Source organism: Lissotriton helveticus, chromosome 1_1 (genome assembly GCF_964261635.1).
Source record: "Lissotriton helveticus chromosome 1_1, aLisHel1.1, whole genome shotgun sequence".
NCBI classification, from domain to species: Eukaryota; Metazoa; Chordata; class Amphibia; order Caudata; family Salamandridae; genus Lissotriton; species Lissotriton helveticus.
Window position 1 is genome coordinate 1,342,812,949 of NC_136057.1, and position 25,272 is coordinate 1,342,838,220.

General features: G+C 41.5%; 1 protein-coding gene and 1 pseudogene across 1 annotated transcript in view; both read left to right on the plus strand.

The window, feature by feature from the left end:
• LOC144823910 (coagulation factor XI-like) overlaps window positions 1-24,379 on the plus strand; it is a 73,476-nt gene extending 49,097 nt beyond the window's left edge. Inside the window, exons 7-11 of the mRNA XM_078682817.1 lie at window positions 701-869; window positions 3,244-3,347; window positions 7,304-7,463; window positions 20,959-21,071; window positions 24,191-24,379. Of these exons, the coding sequence (XP_078538943.1) occupies window positions 701-869; window positions 3,244-3,347; window positions 7,304-7,463; window positions 20,959-21,055 (530 nt within the window). The 3' untranslated portion in view covers window positions 21,056-21,071; window positions 24,191-24,379. The remainder of the gene's footprint in view (window positions 1-700; window positions 870-3,243; window positions 3,348-7,303; window positions 7,464-20,958; window positions 21,072-24,190) is intronic.
• LOC144823930 (large ribosomal subunit protein eL19 pseudogene) lies at window positions 881-3,186 on the plus strand (annotated as a pseudogene).
• Window positions 24,380-25,272: the final 893 nt, after the last annotated feature.

Here is a 25,272-nt window from a genome sequence, read left to right on the forward strand (position 1 = left end):
TTCCCCGTGTCTTAGTGTGCGTGCCCTCACCTCTCCTCACAGCTTCCTTCATATCTCCCATATCTCCCTATGCCTACCCTCATGTTTCCTCTGCCACAGTTGTGCTTTCCTCTGCCTACTTATGTTTCATTCCTCTTTCTCTGATGCCTTCCTCTGTCTTCTCTCATGTCTCATTCCACCTCCCCACATGTCGCCTTGCCTGCCCTCTCGTCTCAATCTACCTTCCCTCCTGTCACCCTCTGCTAGCTTTCATGTCTTCTACTTGCCTTAAGTCACCTGATGCTGAGGTGGACACTGACCAGAACTCACAAACCTTTCTACCACCCTGCCAATTCACCACACGTTTCAGTTCAATAAAACTGCAAAACTAGTCAAAATAAATTCTGTTTAAATTAATTTTAATTAGTGCGAATGGATGTTCCTCTCACGGATTTGGTTGGTTTGTATGTTGTCAAAGTATATCCAGAATTTAGTTTAGATTATATTTGGGACTGACTGCAGACACTCACTGGAGTCGGTCAAGGGCCCTTTTCCGAGAGTCAATACCTCAAGCCTTACACTACAGGTGAGTGGAGTAAAGGCAGGTCAGGCTGTCCACTTCCAACGAATTGTCACTCACCGAAGCAATTTTATCTTGGTGAAATGGAAGGTAGTGTTTGATTAAAATTCATTATTTTCTTCTCCTTCCCTCCCTACTCAGGTGATGCCGCATGTCCTGAATTTCTCATTCCCAATGTTGATTTTCCTGGCAATGACCTTGACCGGGTTCTGGCTCCTGATGCTGAGAACTGCCAGCTCATCTGCAGCAACCATCCTCGCTGCCAGTACTTCACATTTTTCACAGAAGAATGGACTGCTGACAACAGAAAGTAAAACATTATTTGTCTGTCTGTCTGTCTCTGTCTATATATATTATACAGTGATGATCACCACTATGTAGTAATGCTTTTAACTTTTGACCTTGTGGATAGATTTAGATGAAACCTGCAAATCTACTACCCATGTAAGCTATGTTTCAGCACAGCACGTTTCTAAGCTTTTCATCCTTAATTACCCCCATGCATTATTCTTGCTCATCTTTTCATAGTATTGGTGATCCTGTCCCTTAGAAACCAATTCTTTTGAGATTTGCCTGAGCGTGATGTTTCCCCCTTCTTATTCGTGGGGTATTTTTTGGGTGATAGAAAAAGTCTCAAAGCAATCCAAATGCAAAAGTCTGTTACTCTTTTAAGAACATGTTCTAATTTGGTCATAGTCAATTAAAACTCCTCTCTGGAGTCAAGGCGGAAATACAAAATCAAAAGCAGCCCAGGAAAATATGTTCAAACGAAGCCTGCACCTTCCTCCCCATTACCTCCCTCTTTTCATCTATTCTTTCTCTCTTTCTTGCTGTGTCTGCTTCATTTCACCTCAGAAAGCTGGAGAAAGTCACACATGTGCAGGCAATGGCCATGGCCTTCAATAGCCGGCCTCCAAAGCCTGCAGCTCCCAGTGGGATGATTAATGGGATACATGGTCAATCTGGCTCTCTGTAATCCAAGCTGAGCTCTGTTGCAGGTAGCACAGGCTGCAGCTGACTCTGTAGACTTGTATGTAGGTTTCTTTACACGTTCGCCAGATATACAAGGCACGTCACCACAGACATATCACCACGAACATAGATGCTACCTCAGCCGATTCTCAATTTTCATTCTTCGGCCGGGCTGTTGCCATGAGTATTCTTTGGCTTCAGCAGAAGCTTGCCTCCAGCATTTTGCACTGTGGCAAGAAAAAGTATGGCTGAATCATAATGAAACAAATACGATTGGCAATACAAACTAACCAGCAAATCAGAAAGCTGATGAATTATGGTCTCATTATCCACAAGCCTGGATTTGTTCACTCCTGTGCCCGCTGCAGAAGGAACATGCTTGTTCGCAGTAAGAGAAGGCACATGGGCATTAGTAAGAGAGAGTACTGCCACTGTACGTATGCTAGAAGAAGCTCTCATGGATGATGAGTAAGAATCCGAAGCTTTCTTCCCTGAAGGTACCGTGAGTCCCAGAAGATTGACCGACACTTGTACCACAGCCTTTACCTGAAAGTCAAGGGTAATGTGTTCAAAAACAATTGCATCTAATGTAGCACATTCACAAACTGAAGGCAGCCAAAGCCTGCATGCACCTCCTGTCTAACCAAGCTGAAGTTTGCAGGTCAAAGACTATGGAGGCTCGCAAGAGACGAGAAGAACGCCTGCAAGAAAAGAAGAAAGAGATCATAAAGACACTCTCAGAGGAGGGAGAGACCAAAAAGTAGTCAGTCATTCCGGTGTGTAAATAGTGAACATCTATCCATGCCAAAAAAACATCCAATACTAATGATTTTCAACTTTCACCAATAGAACTCCTCCCGCTGGAACAATCTGTTATCACACCCAGCCTGACATGGCTTACAGTTAACCTGCATTAACTTATAGAAACACTGAAGCTATGCAAGGCAAAATGCCACTCAGTTTGCAGTTTCATTGTTGAAGCATCAACTTCAGATATGCATTAACAAACTTTATTGTTAAAATTCTTGTTTCTCTTCATTCCTGCAGCTGTGAACTGCCCATATAGACCATGTTCATAATTGGTTTTAAGGCATGCAGCTTAAGTGTCTAATATTTGCTTGTGCATTGTCCATGGGCTTGCAGTCTATTCCGGGTCTTCTATGGGGCCATCAAAACATGAGTCATAAATGGCATATTAAAAACATGATTTATTCTGGCAACCTCAAAAGTGCATGCACATAGGAGCTACCTTTGATACCTCGGTGACTGAAATCTGTTCAATTGGAGAAAAGGAAGAATTTGACACACGGGGCAGCCTCTTCTAGGTCCCCATACTTCAAAAGGTGCTGAAATCCAGACCTCTCAACCTATTTCATAACAGAGTTGAGAGAGGAGTTGGTATTGGAGACAGAAACCTGAGAGAAGAGGAAGCAACAGGAGGATCTAGTCAGAGCAGTCACAATTTAATTAGGAGTGGAGTGGACGTTTTATACTCAAGAACACCCCATGGAGGCTTTGCGAATGTCCACTTCCCTTTTAAATGCTCTGCAGGTTCTTCTGTGGGTTTTCTGAGTTCATCAAAGGAGCAGCAACTGGGTCTTTTCAGATGGCTCAGATGGTTAAACTGTGAACAAATGCACATTATGCCTGTAGCCCATGATAGGGCAGATTTCAATATTTAATTTGTGATTGGTTGTTCTGTTTTCCAATAGGTTTTTTTGCTATCTGAAGAATTCTGCCACGATGACTCCTTCATTCGTTCGGTTAAACAACGTCGTTTCAGGCTTCTCGCTAAGAAGCTTTGGTATTAAAAGAAGTAAGTTAAATATATTCTCCTGCAGGGTTTATGTTTAGGGTGGGTTCTAAAACAGTCTTCACATTTGGGGTGTCTGTGAGTAAGTGCCATGGGGTTGAAACATCAAATTGTATGGCAAGGCAATCGGCCAGGTTAATTGATGATAAAGCCTGGTTTCTCAGTGCAATGTTTATTTGTCAGCAGATGCACCTCAAGGCTAACACTATAAATCAGGAGCTACAGTTTTAGGAGAACCGTTTTGAGGCAAATATGGTCATTATGTGAAATGTTGGTAATCTGCCTTTCTTTCTTTCACCACTTTTGTGTATTTCTGACTACTAATTTGAGTTGAGCCCATGCATTGCATGGTTTATGTACATGGATTCTAGCTAACTTTTAACTGTCTTGAATCCATGACTCTCAAATGGATCCACCTCATAATTTATGTATTGCCAAATAAAGAATACACATATAGTGACCTAGTATCTTAAAAAAACACCAGACAAAACAGTTAACATTTTGATCCTTTGTTTGATACATAATGGTCTCATTGGGCCTGATTCACAATGGAAAACGTACACTTTTGTGTAAGTTTACGATTATTTGCAATCCAAATGGGGATTTATGAGAAGGCTCCTTACGAGTGCAGAGTCTCCGCACATAAATAGAAAAGTCTTTTAATGTGAAGAGACTCCCCACTTGTAGAGATATTTCTCGTAAATCCCTTTGTGAATAGCAAACAATCGTAAACTTACACAAAAGTGAAAGTTTACCTTTATAAATTAGCCCATCAATTTCTGGTTACAATTATACCCTCCAGAATCCCAAAATTAAAGGTGGCTTAAGGAACCTAAAGAGGGCAGTGTTGGCTGCTACTTAACGGCGGTAGGGGGGGCGAGTTCGGGCAGGGTGGGGGGAGGGAAATATTATTTATACATATATATTTTTTTAATCTCTTACTTGTAGGCCAGATGCCGCCTCTCGGTCCTCTTCTGCTCTTCCGTCGACTGCAGGAGCAGGAAGCCCACATGCTCCCAGGCTCCCCTAGCTAATCACATGCTGTTACAGCAGCATTGCAATTGGTCTGAGTGCCGTGGTTCGGCACGCTCCACCCCTAACCAGCGTAGCCACGGAAAAATAAAGTGATAACACATTGTTATTATCATTTTATTTTTCCTTTTTGACCTGCTCACAGGGCAGTGGGCCGATGCTCTGTCACTTTAGCAGAGGAGCTGCCGCTGAGAGAGAAAGGCATTTGGTGAAAATCGGCTGCAAGCAAATGTTTCTGAAAAAGTGAAACACTAATGATCACAAATAGCAGGGACCTTTTGCTCTCAGTTCCAGAGACTAAAAAGCCAAATTGGATTCAGTGCAGATGCTCTAGATTCTTTCTTCCTAAATTAATAGAGAACATGAATTAGTTTCAAACTTCCAGACAATTGTGTTGATTAGTTTGTAGTTAAATTTGCTTGAAAAATGTCTGGTTCTGGAACTTTGGCAAAACATTTCTTGGCTTCATTAATCATTCACAGATTGTATTTTAGCTAGGAGTAGTAAGCAAGATCATGCCTCTGTAAATATAATGAGCACATTTGATTGTGCAGAGTAGAATAATATGCCTAAAACATTGATCAAAATTGTGTAATTGTGTATTGCTCACCCTGAACATACAAGTATGACTAACATGCACATTTCACCTCCCTCTCGAAAAAAGAAAAGAACACGCATCATCAATTTTACAATTGATTGTGAGTATGGCGACCTACCTAGAAAACCTTTTGACCCAGTAGGACCGTAAAAGGAGTATAGATTAGGAGCAAAATTGATCAGGTGTGGAATTGAAAGGAAATAGAGGTAAATAGCAAAGGTAGTAAATTGTGTGTGACCTATCCAGGAGAACTAAACCCCTTCCTGCCTGATACTAATACTTGGCTTTCAGGTGTGTACCAAAAATATGGTAATACCAAGGGTGTAACCTGATAATTTGTAAGACTTAAAACAAAACATACAATTGTCACTATGGCATTAAGATAATACTTTGGGGTCATGGCCTACTGTGTATTTGGAGCTGCAGACAATTGTGTTTGTTGTTGAAATGGATACCTCCACTTCCATCCTCACTCCAGGGGTGGTGGATACATTTAGTATGGGTTAATATATTCTGTTTTTGCTCGGATAAAGGGAGTAATTTCAGAGGGTTGATCATTACAATTTCATAGGTACCAAACATGACATATCTACCTCTCCTCAGGTAGGAATTACAGCTTATTAAATGTAATTAGGAATACCAAATATTTTCCTATGGGAGGGGGTAAGTCTCCCAGTAGTGAAAAATACATTTGAGGTGTTTTTCACTACCAGGACATGTAAACCTTAAAAATACATGTCCAAACTTTTATTTACCTAAAACCCTGTCGTATGAACTACCTAGGCCCTACATTCTGAACGACACATGTCATATAACTGGACTTTAAGTCTTGTCAATGATGTTTAAATGCCAAGTCGACATAGCAATGTGACACTGCATTCAGACTGCAATGACAGGCCTGGAAAATGTAATAAGGTACTAATTAAGTGGGTGGCACAGTAAGTGCTGCAGGCCCACTGGTGCATTTAATTTACAGGCCCTGGGTATAGGGTAATCCATACTACAAGGGATTTATTAGTAAATTAAATATGCCAATTTGGTACATGACAATCAAACCATGGTTAGGGGAGTGAGCGCAAGCACTTTAGCTCTGGCTTGAAGTGGTAAAGAGCACAGTCCTAAGGTCAACAAAGCAGAAATTGAAGGTAAGTAGGCAAAAAGTTTGCGAGTGACCCTGCTGAGGGGGCCTGGTCCATCAGTGCCCTTTTATAATCCATAATCCATAGTGTCAGCAAATTTATGTGAACGTAGAAAAAAGTGCACAATTTTATTCAGTTTTTTTCAACATTTTCTTGGGGGGGGGGATACCATCCTTCCCCCCCAGTACTCCTAGAAGAGATCTGACCCACTTGCTTGGCTCATATGCTACAATTTAGTTCCAGTATTGTACTACTCCATAACACCTTCAAAGATCAGCACACTAATATAGGTGTATCTAAAATAGATATTTGTGCTGTGTTATATTAATCTTTTATTTTGGAACTTCCGCTATGCCAATTATTGTTATCTCAGCCTGGTTAAGGTCAAGTGTAGATTAAGGGCCATATGTCAGATGAGATTGCTTACTTTGATGTTGTATTTATGTCAAATGTGTGTGATTTCATTTCCGTTACCCCTGAAATTTTAGTGAATTGGCGTCCATAAGCAGTTGGTTGGACCATCATTTAATATAATAATGGGTGTTTGAGTTCAGAGCTCGAGCAACCCACAATATCACCCTGAGAAGTCTGGGACCTCACTGGAAGTCCACTTCTGAAGGGGTTTTACTTGGTCCTGTTTGCAGAGTCATAGTTGGCAGGACTGCCGGACCACAGAGGCAAACAATCACAACCCACAAGGTTGAGACCCAGTAGCCCATGCTTGCCCCATGGCCCGCGATCACAGTCTGGCAGTTGCACTACTAGAACATGTCTCTAATAGCAACCACATGTACAAGTTGCCTTCTTCATGCCACATGTTAAATCCAAATTTCTAATTTGCCGGAAACTTAAATGCTGAATAGAAAAACAAACATGTAACACTATTTGTCTAAGTGCCGTCAGGATCTGTAATTCGTATAGCTGACCGGTGGATACTAATGTAGCAGAGAGATTGATTTTGCCTTCCTAGTCAGACTCGAAAGGTCCAGTGTTGAACCTTTCTTTAAAGTATATGTACATTGGTACAATCCACTGCTCTTGTAAAGGGTCCCACAAGCATCACTGAGGGTAACAGAGGGGTCATCTCAATTCAGCTTGTCAAGGAAACTCTATGAGGAACTCCATTTGAATGCTTCTCTAGGAATGTAAGTGTGTGGACTTTCCATCAGCTGTCATCTCTTCTCTTGCAGGATGCAGTGACCACATTTTTAAAGGATTGGACTTTCTAGGAAATGACCGTGCGGTGGTCAAGGTCGACTCGGACCAACAATGTCAACAGTTGTGCAAAGAAGATCCGTTGTGCCAGTTTTTCACCTTTGTGGATGGCGACTTCTCTAACGTAGCCCAACGGTAAATTCTTTCTTTAAGTCAAGTTTGAATAAATGTCTTATCACACTTGTATGTAACATCAAGAACTAGAATGAAATAATACATTAATATTTGTATTGCTTCTTGAGATGAGCATCAAGGAACTCTTGGTGGCTAATGTTTTCTTGTAATTTCAATGTATTGGTACTCAGATTATCAGCATTACATGGCTTCGATGTATTGTGCTATTGGTACTGTTTCAAATAGTGCTCAGATCGCCAGTGAGCTAGTTCTGTGCACTTACAAACAGTAATGTGTTAAAGGGGCCAGGACATGTGTACATGTGGTGGGTCAGTGTTGTATCCCTTTAACTATCGCTTGGAATTGGAATGCCTATCGATGGTATGTTCTGTCTCCATAGTGCAGCTGTTGTCCCGTCGGGATTCCTGCTTGATGAATCCACCGGACAACAGCTTCACCAGAGTGCTTCTGACTTCGTGGGTTTACCCTTGCACTTGAAATTCAATAAACTTCTCTTAAACCAACTCCTTGCTTCATATTAATGTTAGAGATACAACAGTCAGATACCTATAAGCAACTATGACAGCTGGCAGAGTTGACCCGGACGGTAACAGACGTGAATGGAAGCCATAGACTCGGATGGGCTACTTATGAACAAAAATCTCAGCAGTCTCTAAATAGGCAAAGATGTATATCTTTAAAGGACTTTGAAACATCATTATATCTTGTTTTTGGAATTAGTTTGCAGTTGGAGCTACCACAACTTTAATTATCTGGATAATCAGATTTGGTTGAAATCTTCTTAATTCGGGCTCCCCAGTCTTTTATATCATATAGAAGAATTAAGCTATTCAAGACTGCGTCTCCAAATATCTGTGTGGACATTTCTATACTCTGGAAGACCAAAAAACGCCTTCTGTTCTTTACAAGACATATTGAAACCCCCAGACAATTTTGAAGATGGAATATGTTTTTTTGGCCCTGCAGAAGGTGATAACAACCTGTTTTCACCAAAACGTGCGTAGGCCAGCGATACACATCTGTGAGCTCCACCTAAGAATCAAGCCAGGAAAACGATTATTCAAAATCAAAGTGATGGACTTGTGTTTGTGTTCAAACTATGGAATGTACTGTTATGAAACAAACAGAATTAGTGCAGTAGGACCTTTGCTCAGATGTGGTCTTTTTGTGAATTTGTCCGTGTAGTGTGATAGTTGGTATGTATGAGAGGAATGAAAGGTGAGAATGAATGAATGATGTAATGATACATTTTTCTTTTCTTTTGGGGGTTACCAAAATATAAATTCATGCTTAGAAAAGCCAAGGAAGGTCTCTCACTCTCTTTTGGAATTAGAATGTGAATGTGTTTCACGTAATGTGCTTGTCAATAGAATTTCTTACAAAAAAAGTGTGAAAATATAAAAAACGAAATATACAAAAATATTTTTGATAAATAAACACAATCTAAATGAAAGTTATTTTCTTCGTATCTATGCTGTACAGCAAATACTATGATTAGAGTCCTACCATTTGACAAATCAGATTGGCTTGATAAGAGGTTGTTCTATATGTATTTTTTTTCTTTCCCCCTCCTCTTAGGCCTCAAAGAAACTGGGGGTACCTTAGCGCAACTGAATATATGTCTGTCACCATAGCGCTCCTGTCTACAGTATATCATTGTCACTGCATGTGTGTAATAATAATAATAAAGGATTTTGTAAAGCGCCTGGTGACGCCATCTCGGCGTGTCCCCGCGCTTTGGAGAGAGAAAACCGGAAAAAGTGAGCGACCTAAAGGGTGAACAGGTGAGTTTTTAAAAGTCTCCTAAATGAGGTCTCTGTCTCAGCCAATCTGATATGCAGAGGAAGAAGGTTCCAATTCTTGGCCGCCAGCGCACGAAAGGAGCGCCCTCCCATTCTGGCTTTGTTTATCCGGGGGGCACACAGAAGCCCGGTACCCTTGGACCGTAGTACTCTGTTGGGCATATAGGGGATGGCAAGATCCTTCAGATATTCAGGGGCTACCTGAGAGGTAATCCTGTAGCATATAAGGAGTGCTTTAAACAAGATCCTCTTTTTTATAGGGAGCCAATGAAGAGCCACTAATGTAGGCTTGGAGGCCGCTCTTCTGGGAAGCCTAAGGACCAGACGAGCCGCCGTGTTCTGGAGAACCTGCAGTTTTTTAATGTTCTTCTCAGTGGTTCCTAAGAGTAGAACATTACCGTAATCAATACGGGAGGTGACTAAGGCTTGGGTCATCGTACGTCTGGCCTCTAAAGGAAGGAGGTCCAGGGTGCGATTTAAGGTCTTCAATACACCAAAGCACTTTCCTGCTAGCTTCTGGACGTGGCTGTCATAAGAGAGTCTGGGATCCACCCATACACCCAGGTTCTTTGCTTCCTTGCACGGAGAGGGCATAGGACCCAGACACGACGGCCACCAGTCCAGGGTCCAGCTGGCCGAGTTACCCCCAATCACAAGCACCTCTGTTTTCGAACCATTGAGCTTGAGGCAGTGTTGGTTCATCCAGCCTGCAAGCTCCTGCATGCACGTTTTAAAATTAGCAGCAGCCAAGGAGGGTGTCTGGGATAGGGAGATGAGGAGTTGGGTATCGTCGGCATAAGATACTAATTCTATGCCGTACGATTGAACCACCTCCGCCAGCGGGGCCATATAAAGGTTGAACAGGGTGGGGCTCAGGGCAGAGCCCTGAGGCACCCCCTGTTCTAGGGCAATGCTGTCTGAGAGGGAGTTGCCTCTCTGAACCTGGAAGCTTCGGTCTGTTAGAAAGGATTTAAGCCATCCCAATGCCGCCTTTGTGACCCCAGCCTGGTTTAGACACTGTAGCAAGATGGAATGAGCTACAGTGTCAAACGCAGCACTGAGGTCCAGCATTATGAGTGCCATCGTGTGACCCTCATCAGCTCCTGCCCGAAGCGTTTCAGTAGCTCTCAGGAGAGCTGTCTCGGTGGAGTAATTGGTCCGAAAACCAGACTGAGAGCTATGCAAGGATTTGTTAGCTTCAAAGTGAGCCATAAGCTGTTTGTTAGCAATTTTTTCGGTCACTTTAGCAAGATAGGGTAATAGAGAGATTGGTCTCAGATTTTCCAAGGTATCCTGACTAACATTAGGCTTCTTTTTGATAGGCAATACAATTGCCTTCTTCCAATCAATCGGTAAGTGCGCAGAGGATAAGGATAATTGAACTATATGCCTAAAATAGGGTTCTAGTACCTGTAAGCTCTCTCTGAGTACTTTAGGGGGAGCAGGGTCCCGAGGGGAACCCGATTTGACGCTCTTGCAGATATTTATAAGCGTATCGGGAGTAGGAACCGAGAAGTATTGAAGGCAAGACTCAGTGGAATTAGCAACAGCGGTTTCTATAAAATCACGGCCGGATGGCAGCTTGTCAGAGAAACTGGTATAGATGTTGGTGATTTTAACTGAAAAGTAGCGAGCAATCTTATTGCAAGTTTCCACTGAGTTGTCGCAAAGCGCATTATCATTATTGAGCACAGAAATTTCTTTAAAAATTTTAAAAAGCTCTTTAGAGGAGTTCTCTGCCTCCCCAATGCGCGTCTTGTAGTGCATGGCTTTAGAAGTACGAACTTTTTTATAGTATTCCTTTTGCGCTTGTTTATATTGAAGTTTAATAACTGGGCAAAAGTTAGTACGCCAATCGCGTTCTAGTTTTTTGCACACAGATTTGCTTGCTTGTAGTTCAGCAGTGTACCAGGGAGTGGATTTTCTGGGGTTAATAAAATTTTTAAGGTTGCGAATAGGAGCGGTTTTATCTAGGGCCCTTAAAATTCTGTCCTGCAACTGACTGTAGGCTGTTTCACAGTCAGTGCTTTCAAGAGAGTCTCCTATTCCAATCAATTTATTGAACGTGTCCTGAGAGAAATTTTTCCATTTCCGGCGCTGGTACCGGAGATCCGTGTCATTTTTTTTCGAGTCGGGCTCAGACCTCAGCAGGTAGAAAGGAACAATGGAGTGATCTGACCAGGGTACCGGAATAGGAGAAAGAGCGTGTACTCTGGAAGCGTTCCCAAAAATGGGGTCAAGAAGGTGACCTAGTCTGTGAGTGGGATCAAAATTTATGAGATCTAGCTGCAGAGACTGGAGAGCAGACCTAATGTCCTTAGCTCCGGAGTCGAGGGGGTCATCAAAATGAGCGTTCATGTCGCCTAGCACCAAAAAATTGTTCTTCCTAATAGCGAGGTGAGCAGTGTTTTCTAGTAGGCTGGATGTAAAATCAAACAGTCTCCCGGGAGGTCTGTACACAAGAATGCCAGAGAAGGAAAATTGAGGGTCTACTAGGATGGTAAAGAATCCAGCTTCACAGTGATCAATGATCAGAGGCGATAGGGAGCACTGCAAGGGAGTTTTAGTGGCAATAGCAATTCCACCACCCCTGCCATCCTTCCTATCAAGTCTGGTTAAGGAGTAGCCAGTAGGCAAGGCTTCAATAATGTCCGGATCGGAAAGTTCCCCAAGCCAAGTCTCCGTGAAAAACATCACATCAAAGCCATCGTCCTCCAATAGTTGATGAATTTGTATGCTGTGTTTGCCCAGAGAGCGGCAGTTAATCAAGCCCGCCTTAGTCCGTATTAAAGAGCCTGTCCTAATGGGTGGCTTGTTAGGCGTGAAAGAGCATGAAGGGCAGCAATGCAAAAGCAGCGCCTCCATGGTGTGAGAACAGGGTAAGGTGACTCCAGGACGGAGATCTAGTAGCGCCTGTCTGTCATACCGTATACTGTGAAGTGTCGAGTGGCCAGGAGTCGTCGCCCCGCGCCCCGTCCGTCCGCGGACGGGCGCAGACGGGCTGGACTTTGGCTCGACTTCGGCTCGCTTCCGGCGCGCCCGCTGCACGCGTCCGCTGCGCGGCCGCGGTCCTCTACACATTTATGGGAGGGGTAGGGGCGACTAGAGCGCGGATGTTGCAGCCCTGAGCCCGGAAGTGTTGGGCTCCTCCTCCACCCTCCGCAACAAACGTCCAAGATGGGCGCGGCGGAACGGGGCGGGAGTAGACAGTCAAAGGTACCCAAACAAGTGATGTCAGCCAACAGGTAAGGCACAGTTTCAAAGTTTAAACACAACAGTACACTGATCAAAAATAAAATTAGCAGAAGTCGCTAAGTTTAAAAACGCTAGTGAATCAGCGCTCACAGTGCATGCTGTGTGCACAAGCGTCAGCGGATAGAGTCAGCCACTGCCACCGGCTAGACTCCTCTCCACGGTAACAACTTCAAAATGGCACTCATAGTGCCATAGTGTCATAGAATGTATGTCTGTCACCATAGGGCTCCTGTCTACAGTATATCATTGTCACTGCATGTGTGTAGAATATATGTCTGTCACCATAGAGCTCCTGTCTACAGTATATCATTGTCACTGCATGTGTGTAGAATGTATGTCTGTCACTGCTGAGCTCCCGCCTACAATGTATCCTTGTCACTGTACATAGATGCAATGTATCTGTTTTACCACTGAGCACCGGTCTACGGTGCACCTTGTCCACTGCTGGGACTGAGGCGTCTCCTGTGTGTCTGTCACTGCTGAGCTCCAGTCTACAAGGTATCACTGCGGTTGCACCGGTATACAATGTATCTCTTAGCACTGAGCTCCTCCCTGCAGTGCATCTCTGCCACTGCACCTGCGTAGGGTGTATCTGCCGCTGCTGAGCTCCTTCAGCAGTGTCTTTCAGTCAGTGCCCGACACGTGTCCACAGTGAATCTCTGTTATGTCTGCGCTCCAGACTACACCCAATCTCTGTCACTGCTGAGGTTACAGTCTGCAGTGTATCTCTGTTTCTACTCTGGCCTGTGCCTACAGTGAATCACTGGCACTGCTGAACTCCTGTCTACAGTGTACCTGTCGTTGATGTGCTCCAGCCTACAGTGTATCTCGGTCACTACACCTGCTTCCAGTGGATCTGTCACTTTCGAGCTTCACTTCGCAGTACACTGTTGTTACTACTGATGCACCAGTGCACAGTGCATCTCTTTCATTACATCAGGTTGCAGTATATCTCTGTCACTGGTGCAAACAAACTTCGGCACATGTCTGTCAATGCACCTCTATACAGTGTAGAACTGTCACTGCTGAGGTTACTGTCTGCAGAGTCTCTGTTCCTACTCTGGCATGCGCCTACAGTGCACCTCTGTTATGTGTGTGCTCCAGCCTACTGGGTATCTCTGTCACTGGTGCAGAAAGCCCACGGCATATGTCTGTCGATGCACCTCTGTACAGTGCAGATCTGTCACTGCTGAGGTTACTGTCTGCAGAGTCTCTGTTTCTACTTTGGCATGCGGCTACAGTGCGCCTCTAACGTTGATGTGCTCCAGCCTACAGGGTATCTGTCACTGGTGCAGACATCCCACTGCATATCTCTGTCAGTGCGCCAGTGTACAGTGCAGATCTATCACTGCGGGGGACCTGCCTACACAGATTCGGTCACTGGAACTCCTGCCAAGAGGGAATCTCTATGACGGTTTCTACTCTGCCATTTCATACGCTGCACCGTGTTCAAGCAGAGCAGCACGTTCCAAGTCACTGAAATGAGTGCCGTGTAATAAGAGGATAAATGTGTTATCAGTGTGAAGTATCACAGTAGCATAGTGACATTTCCTTCTGCGAACAGTTCTCAAAGCTAAGTTTGCTACAAGCTGCTCTTTCAACCTGTTCACTGCACTGAGGATGATAGGAGTGAGAGGAGGAAAGCACGGTGCTGTGTGTGCATGAGCTTGCTGTGCCTCCAGCACCGCCTTCGCCTATTCAGGTTAGTCTGAAGTTTGTTAGAGTTTTCCATGACTAAGGGGTGATGTACAGCTGGAGGTATAGCAACGAACACACCTCCCTAGCTGAAAACGAAGCAAAACCTGAATCCAAAACATAAGCAAATGGAATTTGAACAAATATTTTTTATGACCAGTTAAATTGTGTGATAAGGAAGTAGATCATAATACATTTAAAAAATCCCTTTATGTATTTATACTAAAAATAGAATGCTGGATATCAAGTACATAAATAAATAATTCATATTGAAAAATAAACAAATTCTGAAAAAATATAGCACGTAAACAAACCAGTAATAATTTTACATAAGCATAACTGGTTATGATTGCTCCTGATTTGTTGTTTGTGTGTGTATGTGTGTGAGTTATTAGTTTGAGTCACTTCTTTCTTGGATATTGTATTTCTTTGTAACTCATTGTATCCTTTGGGATCCAGATGTTTGCCCTGGCTGACTGTTGTTTTCTTGTGATCCTTCATCTTCAAGTGTGTATGTGAGTGTGTATATATATATATATATATATATATATATATATATATATATATATATATATGTATATATATATTCACACAGATCGGCGTTCCAAAACGAGCTCTCGGGTAATGAATAACGACAGGTCACACGGTGACCTGTCGTTATTCATTATCCGAGAGCTCGTTTTGGAACGCTGTTCTGTGTGAATATTATTACCGGCTGCTCCGCCGGCATCGAGCCACCCCAGGTGAAGGCGAAGGATTTCCAGCAGGAGCTCTTTCATTTGTATATATATATATATATATATATATATATATATATATATATATATATATATATATATATATGAACCATTCAATCCTTTCTTTTTCCAAAAGATTGCGCCGAGCCCCAGTTTTAGTTCAAGCGTGCTTTAATGAATTCACAAGGCCGTGGCAAACACTGCCCTACGCGTTTCGGAACACGAAGTTCCTTGGTCACTAGTGTCACATGATATAGTGCACAAAATACAAATACAAAAGAAGGACTACATTGTTGCCTTGTAAATGAGACTAACCGAAGCCACCATTTTGTAGTGGTTTAAAATAACCAGTAATGCTTAGTTTATCAATGCTGATTCAGTAATTTATTGTGCCAGAGTTAATGTACACACTCTAATGTTCAATTATAATGCAAATCAAATGATAATCAATAGCAAATTAAGTTAAAATATTTGGGTCTCATAATTAATGCTTTCATAGTGAAAAAAAAGCATAATGCACAAAACGTAGACTTATTGCAACAATTTTACCCTAATGGTTGAATACTCTGAATAAACTAAATCATAATCAGCTCACACAATTCTGCCCCATAGCGAGGAATGGTTTGAAAAAAATAAAAAATATATATATATATAAAAAAAATTCTCTTTTCCAATCAGGTTTTTAGCCAAATGAGGGGTGTGGCAATGGGGACCTGTTTTTCTCCCAGTTACGCCTGTCTCCACATGGGGTACTGGGAGGAACAGGTCCTCATGCCATCCTTCCCGTCAATAATGTCAAATCAGGTCGTAAAATGGTTACGATATATCAACGATCTCCTGATAATCTGGAAAGGGTCAAAGATTGATGCATTACAATTCGGTGAGGATCTGAACAAAAACACTTTGAATTTGGGGTTCACTAGTCAAATTAGTGAGAAATCTATCTATTTTTTGGATGTGGAAATGTACTTCACAATAACAAACTGGAAACCAGACTTTTCAGAAAACCTACAGCTGGCAATGCCGTGCTTCATGCACCTAGCCACCACCCTGCACATCTGATACGCAGCATCCCTTATGGTGAGATGCTGCGTATCAGAAGGATCTGCAGTTCAGATTTGGACTGCATATTAGCACAAAATGAATGTAGGGCAAGATTTTTGAGGAGGGGATATCAATCCGAAATCTTGAACAAAGCAATGTGTAGAGCCAACACAGTAGACAGACAACAGCCTAGAACCATGCTTGAGCAGTTGCCCAGCACTACACATATTGAGAGTAGGTTGATCCTTACATACAGTAACCAACATCTGGAGATTCGTAGAATTGTACGGAAGAACTGGTCCCTCATTGCAAATGATCCGGTATTGGGTAAACATTTACCCAATCCTCCAAGTATTACCTACAAAAAGGCTAGGCCTATGAAAGATTGCTTGGTTTCCAGTAGTCCAGAAGTCAGGGTGGCAAGCACTTGGCTGTCTGGTAGTATGGGGTTTTTCAAGTGTTCGGTTTGTAAAGCTTGCAAGAATGGGATTAACAAAAGCGAGTACTTGACACCCTTTAATGATAAACCTGTCCGTATCCAATCTAAGTTGACTAGCAAAACGGAGTACGCGGTGTATGGACTGGAGTGTCCGTGCGCTAGACGATATGTGGGTAGCACTAAGATGCCAGTACACAAAAGGACACTCCAGCACTTGAGAGCCATTACCAACGGCGACACCGCGTACCAAGTAGCAAGGCACTTTGATGAAGCTCACAATAAGAACCCTGCCCAATTGAAATACTTTGTAATTGATACAGTTCCTCCGCTTCGGAGAGGTGGTGACCGAGAGTCACTACTACGTAAATTGGAAACACGTTATATAATTTTATTCGATTGCAAAGTACCGAATGGAATGAATTCAAGTGAAGATTATTTTACCTGTCTGTAGGTTAACCTGTTTAAACTTAACATATCTGTGATTATTTGCTTCTGTAACCGATATTTGGTTTTTTAACCTTTATAGGCACTATAGTTTTTTGTACTTTTTATAATCATTTTACACTTTTGATTGGTGTGTAGCATGCATATATATATATATATATTTATTGGGGGAGTTTTGCACATTCAAATGCACAAACAAATGCTATTTGCACATTGGATTTAGCCCACTTGGGCGTTATGATGGGGTATACGCATTGAATGGGTTTGACTGATTGGACATGCAATCTTATGTGGTACTTTATGAGTGAACAAAATAGAGGCTGATTGCACTCATTAATGAATAATTCTAAATTGTACCACAAGTGCAGATTTGTCCTTAGTGAGCTATTTTAGAAGGTTTTTAACGGTATCAACTTGTCTGTATATATGTAGTGATATGGTAAAAAGACTTAAAGTTTATGATATTATTCATGGTCTTTTGTTCATATATTTATTCATTGTACTTTTGGATTATCTGTTTTTATGATATGCTCTACTATTTATTGTATTTTACATTTATTTCAGTCAACCGTAAGCGTATACCCTAGGTCTGACTTCTATGTTTATGAAACTAATTGCACACTTGCACTTTAAATTTCACACCGCCTTCTCAGCGATGTCATGTGATCAAGGCCCTTCGAGGGCTGAAACGTTATGGCAGATTTGGTGTTGGGCTTCAATTAAAATTAAATTTGCACCAGCTGCGGGTTTGTCTCGTCTTGTTCTACCAGCCAAAAAGACGTTGTATGTCCTATATATATATCGTTCCACGAAACTTCAAAACTCTTGAAGAAAACAGGACACCCAGAGCTCCAGTTCAAGAATTTATTTGGCAGATGAAATCTCCACGACGCGTTTCGCCACTACGGCTTGGTCACGCTCGAGCGTGACCAAGCCGTATTGGCGAAACGCGTCGTGGAGATTTCATCTGCCAAATAAATTCTTGAACTGGAGCTCTGGGTGTCCTGTTTTCTTCAAGAGTTTTGAAGTTTCGTGGAACGATTTGTAAGCTTGCTGGTAGCTGCAACAGGACCGCCCGTGACAGCCTTATTTCCGAACCAGCACTGGTGGAGTATATATATATATACATATATATATATATATATATATATATATATATAGATATATATTTATTGGGTTGACGTCTCCAACAATATTTATCTATATTGAATTGTTCTCATATTATAGGTATTTTTCATGTTTGCTTTGTTTGGTATAAGAACGAAGTTGCATCTAGTAAATTTCCACATGAACTTGACAGATAAATAAATGTTCACAAGTAGTGTAGGGTATTAGTGCCATGTACCACAAAAAAATACACTCTCCTGAAAATATGAGAATTGCTGTAATAGCACATGCACACAGCTGACTGAACCTCTTTTGGAATCCTTACTTTTTTAATCATCTGCCCTGCCAGAAACGGCAGAAAAGTGGACTCCCTAAATATGATGGTGGACAATATTGTGTCTATTGCCACCCACAGAGCTGAGAAAAATAGCACTTCCACTAAACTATACAAAAGCAATTAGTATTTACTTCAGATGAATGACCATTGTCTAACAAGCATTGGCAATGCCAATAGGTCTGACATTGGCCGCCAGCCTTCTGGCAATTCTTGTTTTGTTATGGTTTTTGCAAACCTTTGTTTTTAAATATGCAGAGCTCTTGTCAATGTAAAAAAATAAAAAAATTGCAACTGGCAGAAAAACGTTTTGGGTCTCAAAAAACACAAATTATCATAGTACTATCTGGCGCTGAAGGGAACTACTTAATAAGTTAATTCGTCTGGTATTGGCTGAAGGAAGATATCAAGGAAGACCCAGGTAACGAAAGAGGGAAGAAGACAAGAGGGAGGACAAGAAGACAAGAGAATGGGGGCTAGTGGGTAATGAAAATAAGAGGGCTAGAAAGAAGAAGGCAAGAGAGGGAGGGAGGGAGAGAGATGGGAAGAGAAAGGGTAAGAAGAAAGAAGCATGATGGCAGGAAAGTGCAAGAGGGTAGGAAAGAAAGATGGCAAGAAAGAAGGCAACGAATGTGCAAGAAGGAAGGCAAGAAAGAAGGGAAAAAAACAAGGAAATATGGAATGATAGAGAAAATGAAATGGAAGGTAAGAGCAGGAAAGAATAGAAAAAAGAGGAGAGTAGGCAAGTTAGAAAGAAGGCAAGAAAAGAAAAACAGAAAAGAGGGCAAGAAAGAAGTTAAGCAGGCAGGAAAGACATTAGGAAAGAGAAGGAAGTAAAGATTTAGAGAAGAAAGTGAAAAAAGAAGGAAAGGGTATTTTGGAAAGTAAAAGCCAGAAAGGGCTAGGAAGAAGGCAAAAAAGAATAGGTAAGAAAAAAAGGGAATGAAGGAAGGCAATAGGGAAAGAAAGGAGGAATGGAAGAGAAGGAAAACAGGGGGAAAGGGAAAGAAGTAAGAGGGAAGTAAAGAGTGAAGGAAAGACAACAAAGAAAAGAGAAAGAAAGTGAGAGAAAAAGAAGTCGAGAATGAAAGGAAAAACAAGGGAAGATGGAAAGAGAAGGGAAAAGGTAGGAAAGAGGGAAAGAACAAAGGAAAGAGGAGAGAAGAAAAGAGGGAAAGAAGGTATTAAAAGTCAAGACTGAGAAGGGAAGAAAGCAGCAAAGAATAAAGAAAGAAGGCAAGCATGAAATGGCTAGGGGGAAAGAAAACGAAAGATGAAAAGTCAAGAGAAGGAAGAAGAAGAAAGGAAGGAAATAAATAAATAAAGAAAGAAGAGGTTCCAATGTACAAAAACTACAGAACAGTTTCAAATGCACACAATCTGGTATGCTGTGAAACAGCAGCAGTCAAACACAAACCACTCCCAAAGGAATTTACAACAGCATTGGTAGGAGATGGGATCTGATAAAACTGGAAAGTGCACCAGAAGCATCCTACCATCACACCACGTTCTAAATACAAAGGCAACACTAAAGAAATTATAAGGTAAAAACAAAAGCACTGGCCCTGAAGGGGACTAGCTTGTGTGCGGATGTGCTCCTTGTAAGAGAGCACAATGCAGTCACTCAAAGTAAAGCAAAACTGTGGTTAAAGAAGGCTGACCCGCTGCCCCATGCTAAATGCTGTAGTGGGCAGAAGCGACAACGACTGACCAATGGATGAAGATTGGTGGCTAAAAACCCTAATATGTAAGTATTGTATACACATTAAAGAAAAATCTAAAGGTCTTGGCTAATGCCAGACCTGAAATCAGGATCAGGCAAAAGTCAGTTCCTGTCATGAAACAAAGCATGCAAATTGAACCCAAGCAGCCTTTCAAAGGGAAAATACCACATAATGATCCCCTTTCAAAAGGTTTTTACCTTGAAAATTTGTCAGAATTTCTAATTGTCTTCCCCTTGTGATCTATGATGCCAGCAACACTTTAACACTTCCAAAGAAAGAAATCACACTTCCCGCTAGATAAGAGAAACAAAGCTTCACAGAGAAAAATCTGATATAAGTAGCTATATTCAACTGCGCGTTCTCTTTAAAATAATTTACTGGAGGTCTGATCAAAAATGTGAGAATTATGCTTATTTTCTATCAGTTCTCAAAAAGATGGTTTGCAACATTACATTTTTCAATATCAGTTTCTCAACATTTATTTTCGGGCATTTGTGTGTTTTGCCTCTTAGTTGTGTCTTTTATGACTTTAATTTGAAGCTCAAACGTCTTTGTCCTAAATCGGTGCAAGTCCTAAAATGAATGCAAATACTCTGCGCCTGTTTCAACAGTAACACCAGTAAATAACCCCATCAAGGCATCATTTCACCTAATGAATTGAGTACGAAAAATGTTTGGTCCTGTTTTAGCAGTTGTAATTATTTTGCCTTGTGTGCAACTAGAGCAATGTAGTAGTCAAATAATGAAGTTATGTAAGTACAAATATGGCAAATTATCTGCTAAAACCTAGTGACAATCCAGTGTAAAACATCATTATGTCAAGGAATTTTAGAGCCCGTTATACCTCTGCTCCAAAATGGACATTATTGATTAAGTTGTAAATCTAATAAACGTTTTTATTTTTGTCACCGCAGGAAGGACTGTTACACGAAGAGTGTGATTGCGCTCCCGCAGCCTGTTCAGATAAGAATCATAAAAGACGTGGTGTCTGGATTTTCGAGAATACCATAGGAGGATCCCATTACAGGTAAACCAGACATGACATGGTATGACAAGACAAACCTGGGCCATCAGGATGTAAACTCACTTGCTATGGTTCTGGCCCAAAGGGTAGCGTAGGTTAGCTGTCATGAGATTTATTTGATTTCTTTATATATTTTTTGTTAATACCACTCTACTTGTAAATTGGGTTGTAGAGGGCGACACAATAAATACCTACAGAGACTGCAATCTATTTACAAATACCTCAAAAGTTAACACATTGTAGGGAAGAAAGTGAATTAAATAGTTGATAGAAGTTGATAGAACAAATGTCAGTATATCATGTGGAATTAATTTTGAGTGCAGTAGGAAGGGAGAGACAGATTAGGAAAAGCAACAGGCACAGTGAGGGGTAGGAGGAAATATTAATTAATGAGGGAGTGGAGACAGGGTGGAAGACAACAGGTGAGGACAGTGGGAGCAAAACAGTTATGCAATTGGGTAACTGGTGATAAGGTGGGTTTGCAGTTTTTTCCTTAAATGAAGATCTTAATGAAATGTGCGGAGACCCAGGTCACAGCTGGATGAAGGATTCCCCTTCCCTGAGAGCAGACCTGGGACCCAGGCAACCAGATGTGGACCTTGGCTGTGAACAAATAAAACCTAGTTTAAATGAGAGAAGAAGAAGAAGGAAAAACTAAATATCCAAAGAGGGCATTGCAGAGGGAGGAATGGAGGTCTAGAGGCTATTTTGTAATCAAATTAAGATAAATACGGGCATATAAACTGTAAATTTCAGTCAACAGTTCGAGAGGAATCCTTTTAATTTAGTCTACTAATGAAAGAAAAGCCTAAAATAAATCCACTTTATAAACGGACCATAGTAGCAATGGAGGCAGAATTCACGTTATGTAACATTTGAATGGCATTTCACTCGGTAGAAGACAGATATATTTTACGCATTTGAAAACACTTTGGACCAATAAGAAGGATATGACATGGTTCATTAAGGGTCATTCAAGTGCAATTGCAGGCCTCCTCGATTGGACGCCTAGTAATTCTCTTTAAATAAAAACTTCTAGGAATACATCCAAAAGCACCAAGAGATGGGTCAGGAACATACAGCCTGTGACGACAGACACTCCAGGAGGCCTAGCAGACTTCTAGCATGTATACCATCCATTGCAGTCCAACCAGCCATCCCACAGCATTTGAAAGAGCAGGTTGTGATGGGAAAAGTTCAACCTTGAGTGACCAGATAAGATAACCCATTAAGAGATGTGTACCCGCTGCTGGGTGTTTTACATAGATGGATGTAAGCTCAGAACAGATGACTTGAGGGTAACATGCATGGGCTGACAACAAACACGCCACTTGTCCCTCTCACCAAGGCCCCACAGTGGTCCCAGTGAGACTTCTTGAGGCTAAATAGCAAGTGTATGAAGACAGGGATCAGAGGAGGCCTGGCACACTTCCAGCAGCAAGGCAAGCCACAGGGGCTCAAAGATCTATTCCTCAAAATGTGGAAGAGTGGCTTGAAAAGCAAACGCGTCACCGTTGAATGGCAGGAGGAGATTACCCATACCAGAATGTGTATCTGTTTCTAGATGTCCTGCAGGTAAGAATGTGAGTTCAGAACAGGTTTGCCACAGATTATTACAATAAGACCCAGAAGGATTTCTAGGGTCGTGGCTTTTGTGGTATGGGTGGGAAATATAAGAGAGGTATGCCCCAATTTTAGTGTCAGTTTTGAAAATCACAGTTAATTCCACTGCCCGTTTTGAAGCAGAACTCTGTTTCCACCTGGCCTTTACCATCTCTGATTCTTTTCTGCCACTTTGAAATGTGAAAACTGACACAGTACTTAACAATATAATAAGAAATAAGGAGTCGAGCATCTTAACCCAGGATTGAAAAATCTATCAGTTTAAAATTCAACACATTTCTCAGTGTTTGTCTTTGTGGTACATGGTGGGGGGAATGAGTGACACCACTTCCACCCCCCCCTCTCTTGTCCCTGCTCATCAGCCACACCCCTGTGTGTGGTGGTGTCGATGATGCCTAACCAAGGGTCACTGGACATGCCTGACAAAAGGTCTCATTTCACTCATATTTAGTTTCACTTAACACTTACAATTATTTCTAGTATGATTTATGGCTGTAGCTTCTGGTTTGAAAAAATGAGTTTTTATATAAAATGTGAGCTATAATTTCTCTTTATGAATGAAAAGTGTGAAAGTGTTTTTTGAACAAATGTCGAATTGTTTACATATGTGAACAATACATTTTCTTCTATATAATGTCTACCACATGCATTTAATTTAATATCATTTAAAAAAACAATTTCCCTGAAGGAATTGTTGTAGGCAGCGCCCCGTCAATCTAAATTGTTTTCATGCAAAATGTTATCTGGGACCAGATAATTACTTTGGAGTGCGTAGGGCCTTACATCAAGATCAATAGTCTTCTTAAATTTGAAACATTACAATTATAACATTTAAAATAAAATCATTTTTAACCACAGACCTCCCCGCACAACTTCTTCAATTATCTAAATTTCCAAGAGGGTCCTGCATACTGAGTCAAATGTAATTCATTTCCATATTTAAAGTGAAAGGACAGTGCAAGCTTTCCCACTTTATCTGCTCCCCATTCATCTTCAAGCAGCCAATCAGTGCCAAATGGTAAATAATGGTGGCCAATTGTCCAGTGTGTGATTTTCGCTCAAAGCCAGTATTGAGTTTGTTGGACCAGCAGTCTTAGCACCAGCCTAGTCTAGTAGTTGTCTGCATCAGCCTGGTCAGGTCTTTCTACCGAGTCCTGGATAATACTAGCCACCATAGACCTAACTAGTGCCTGGTTTTCAGAGTTTCCACTGGTTGAGTATCTGAACTTAGTTAAGTTAAGATGTTGTATATGTAGATGCATGCTAGGCAGATCTTCTGAAAACTGGACTTGGATCTGGCCTTCGTTGGGCAACTGTGGTTTAAGACGTTGTGCATATTTGGTGGGCACAGAGCTTTAAAATCCACATTTCTAGGTGAATAACCCATCTTATCTGACTTACTAAAATGGTGACATGGTTTCTGAGCTGATGTTCTTTCGAGAATTACACATGTCTTCTTCAATTTACAAAGCTGACTTGTTCTAATCTTCCTTTGACAGGTTGATGAACCCCGTCCCTGAGAGCTCCTGCTGGGGTCATAAGAAAAGGCTGCTGATTGTTCCGGCCAATAACGTGATCACAATCCACATCTGATATTCTGAGGTCTCCTCGGTGTCGATTGTTGAATCCTTTTTTCTGTAGAAATCAATACTGTTTACATTAAAAAAAGAAACCCAGTGAAATGCAAAGCTTTGAATTGGCTGGCCTTTTTTTATTTATTCGTTGCTTCTTGTGTATGTTTAGTTTGTCTGTAAAGCATAAGTTGCAGAACCCGATTGCTTCTAGGTACTATTGTATTAGTAGAGTGCACTAGATACAAATGTTTGAAGCATGGACGTCTTTTAGATTCACATACTGGGCATATTCTGCCATCTAGTGGTTGGAGTCGGAACCTGATTCACATCCTCCACTGGCACTGCTGAAAGCCAGATATAATACCCAATATGTATTTCAGCAAAACATATGGTTAATAAAATCAAGCCAAACCCCCAAAAGAGAATTGATGTCATAACTTCTACACTTGACACAGTAAAGTCTGTGAGGCATATTAGGAAGAACCTTGTTAAAATTATCGCTGTTTTAGAGGCAGGAAAAGGCCGCTAAAACGGCGATAATTGGCTTGCTAATATGCGTTATAGAATTGCAATAGAAGCCCAGGTTAGTTGTCCTGCATCTAACATGGGCTTCTATTGCAATTCTATAATGCATATTAGCAAGCCCATTAGCGCCGTTTTAGCGGCAGTTTCCTGCCATTAAAATGGCGATAATTTTAACGAGGTTCTTGCTAATATGCCCCTAAGATTTTTCATTCTGGAGCCTATTCCTGATCACAAAGTTGACTTTATTGAGCGTAGCATTGATTAAATTCGCCTTGTAATGAGCTGCGATTTCAAGAGACTGTTTCCAAGAAACATTTTGACGCGTCTAGCAAATGTGTGTTTCGTTTATTACAATGTAATATAATTATTTTATGGACAATTATGATGGGAATTCATTGTAGACAGGTTCTTCAGCCGTCACAGAGCTACATCGTACACAGGTACAGTAACAGACGTAACTGGCAGTGTGCAGCTGTAGACCG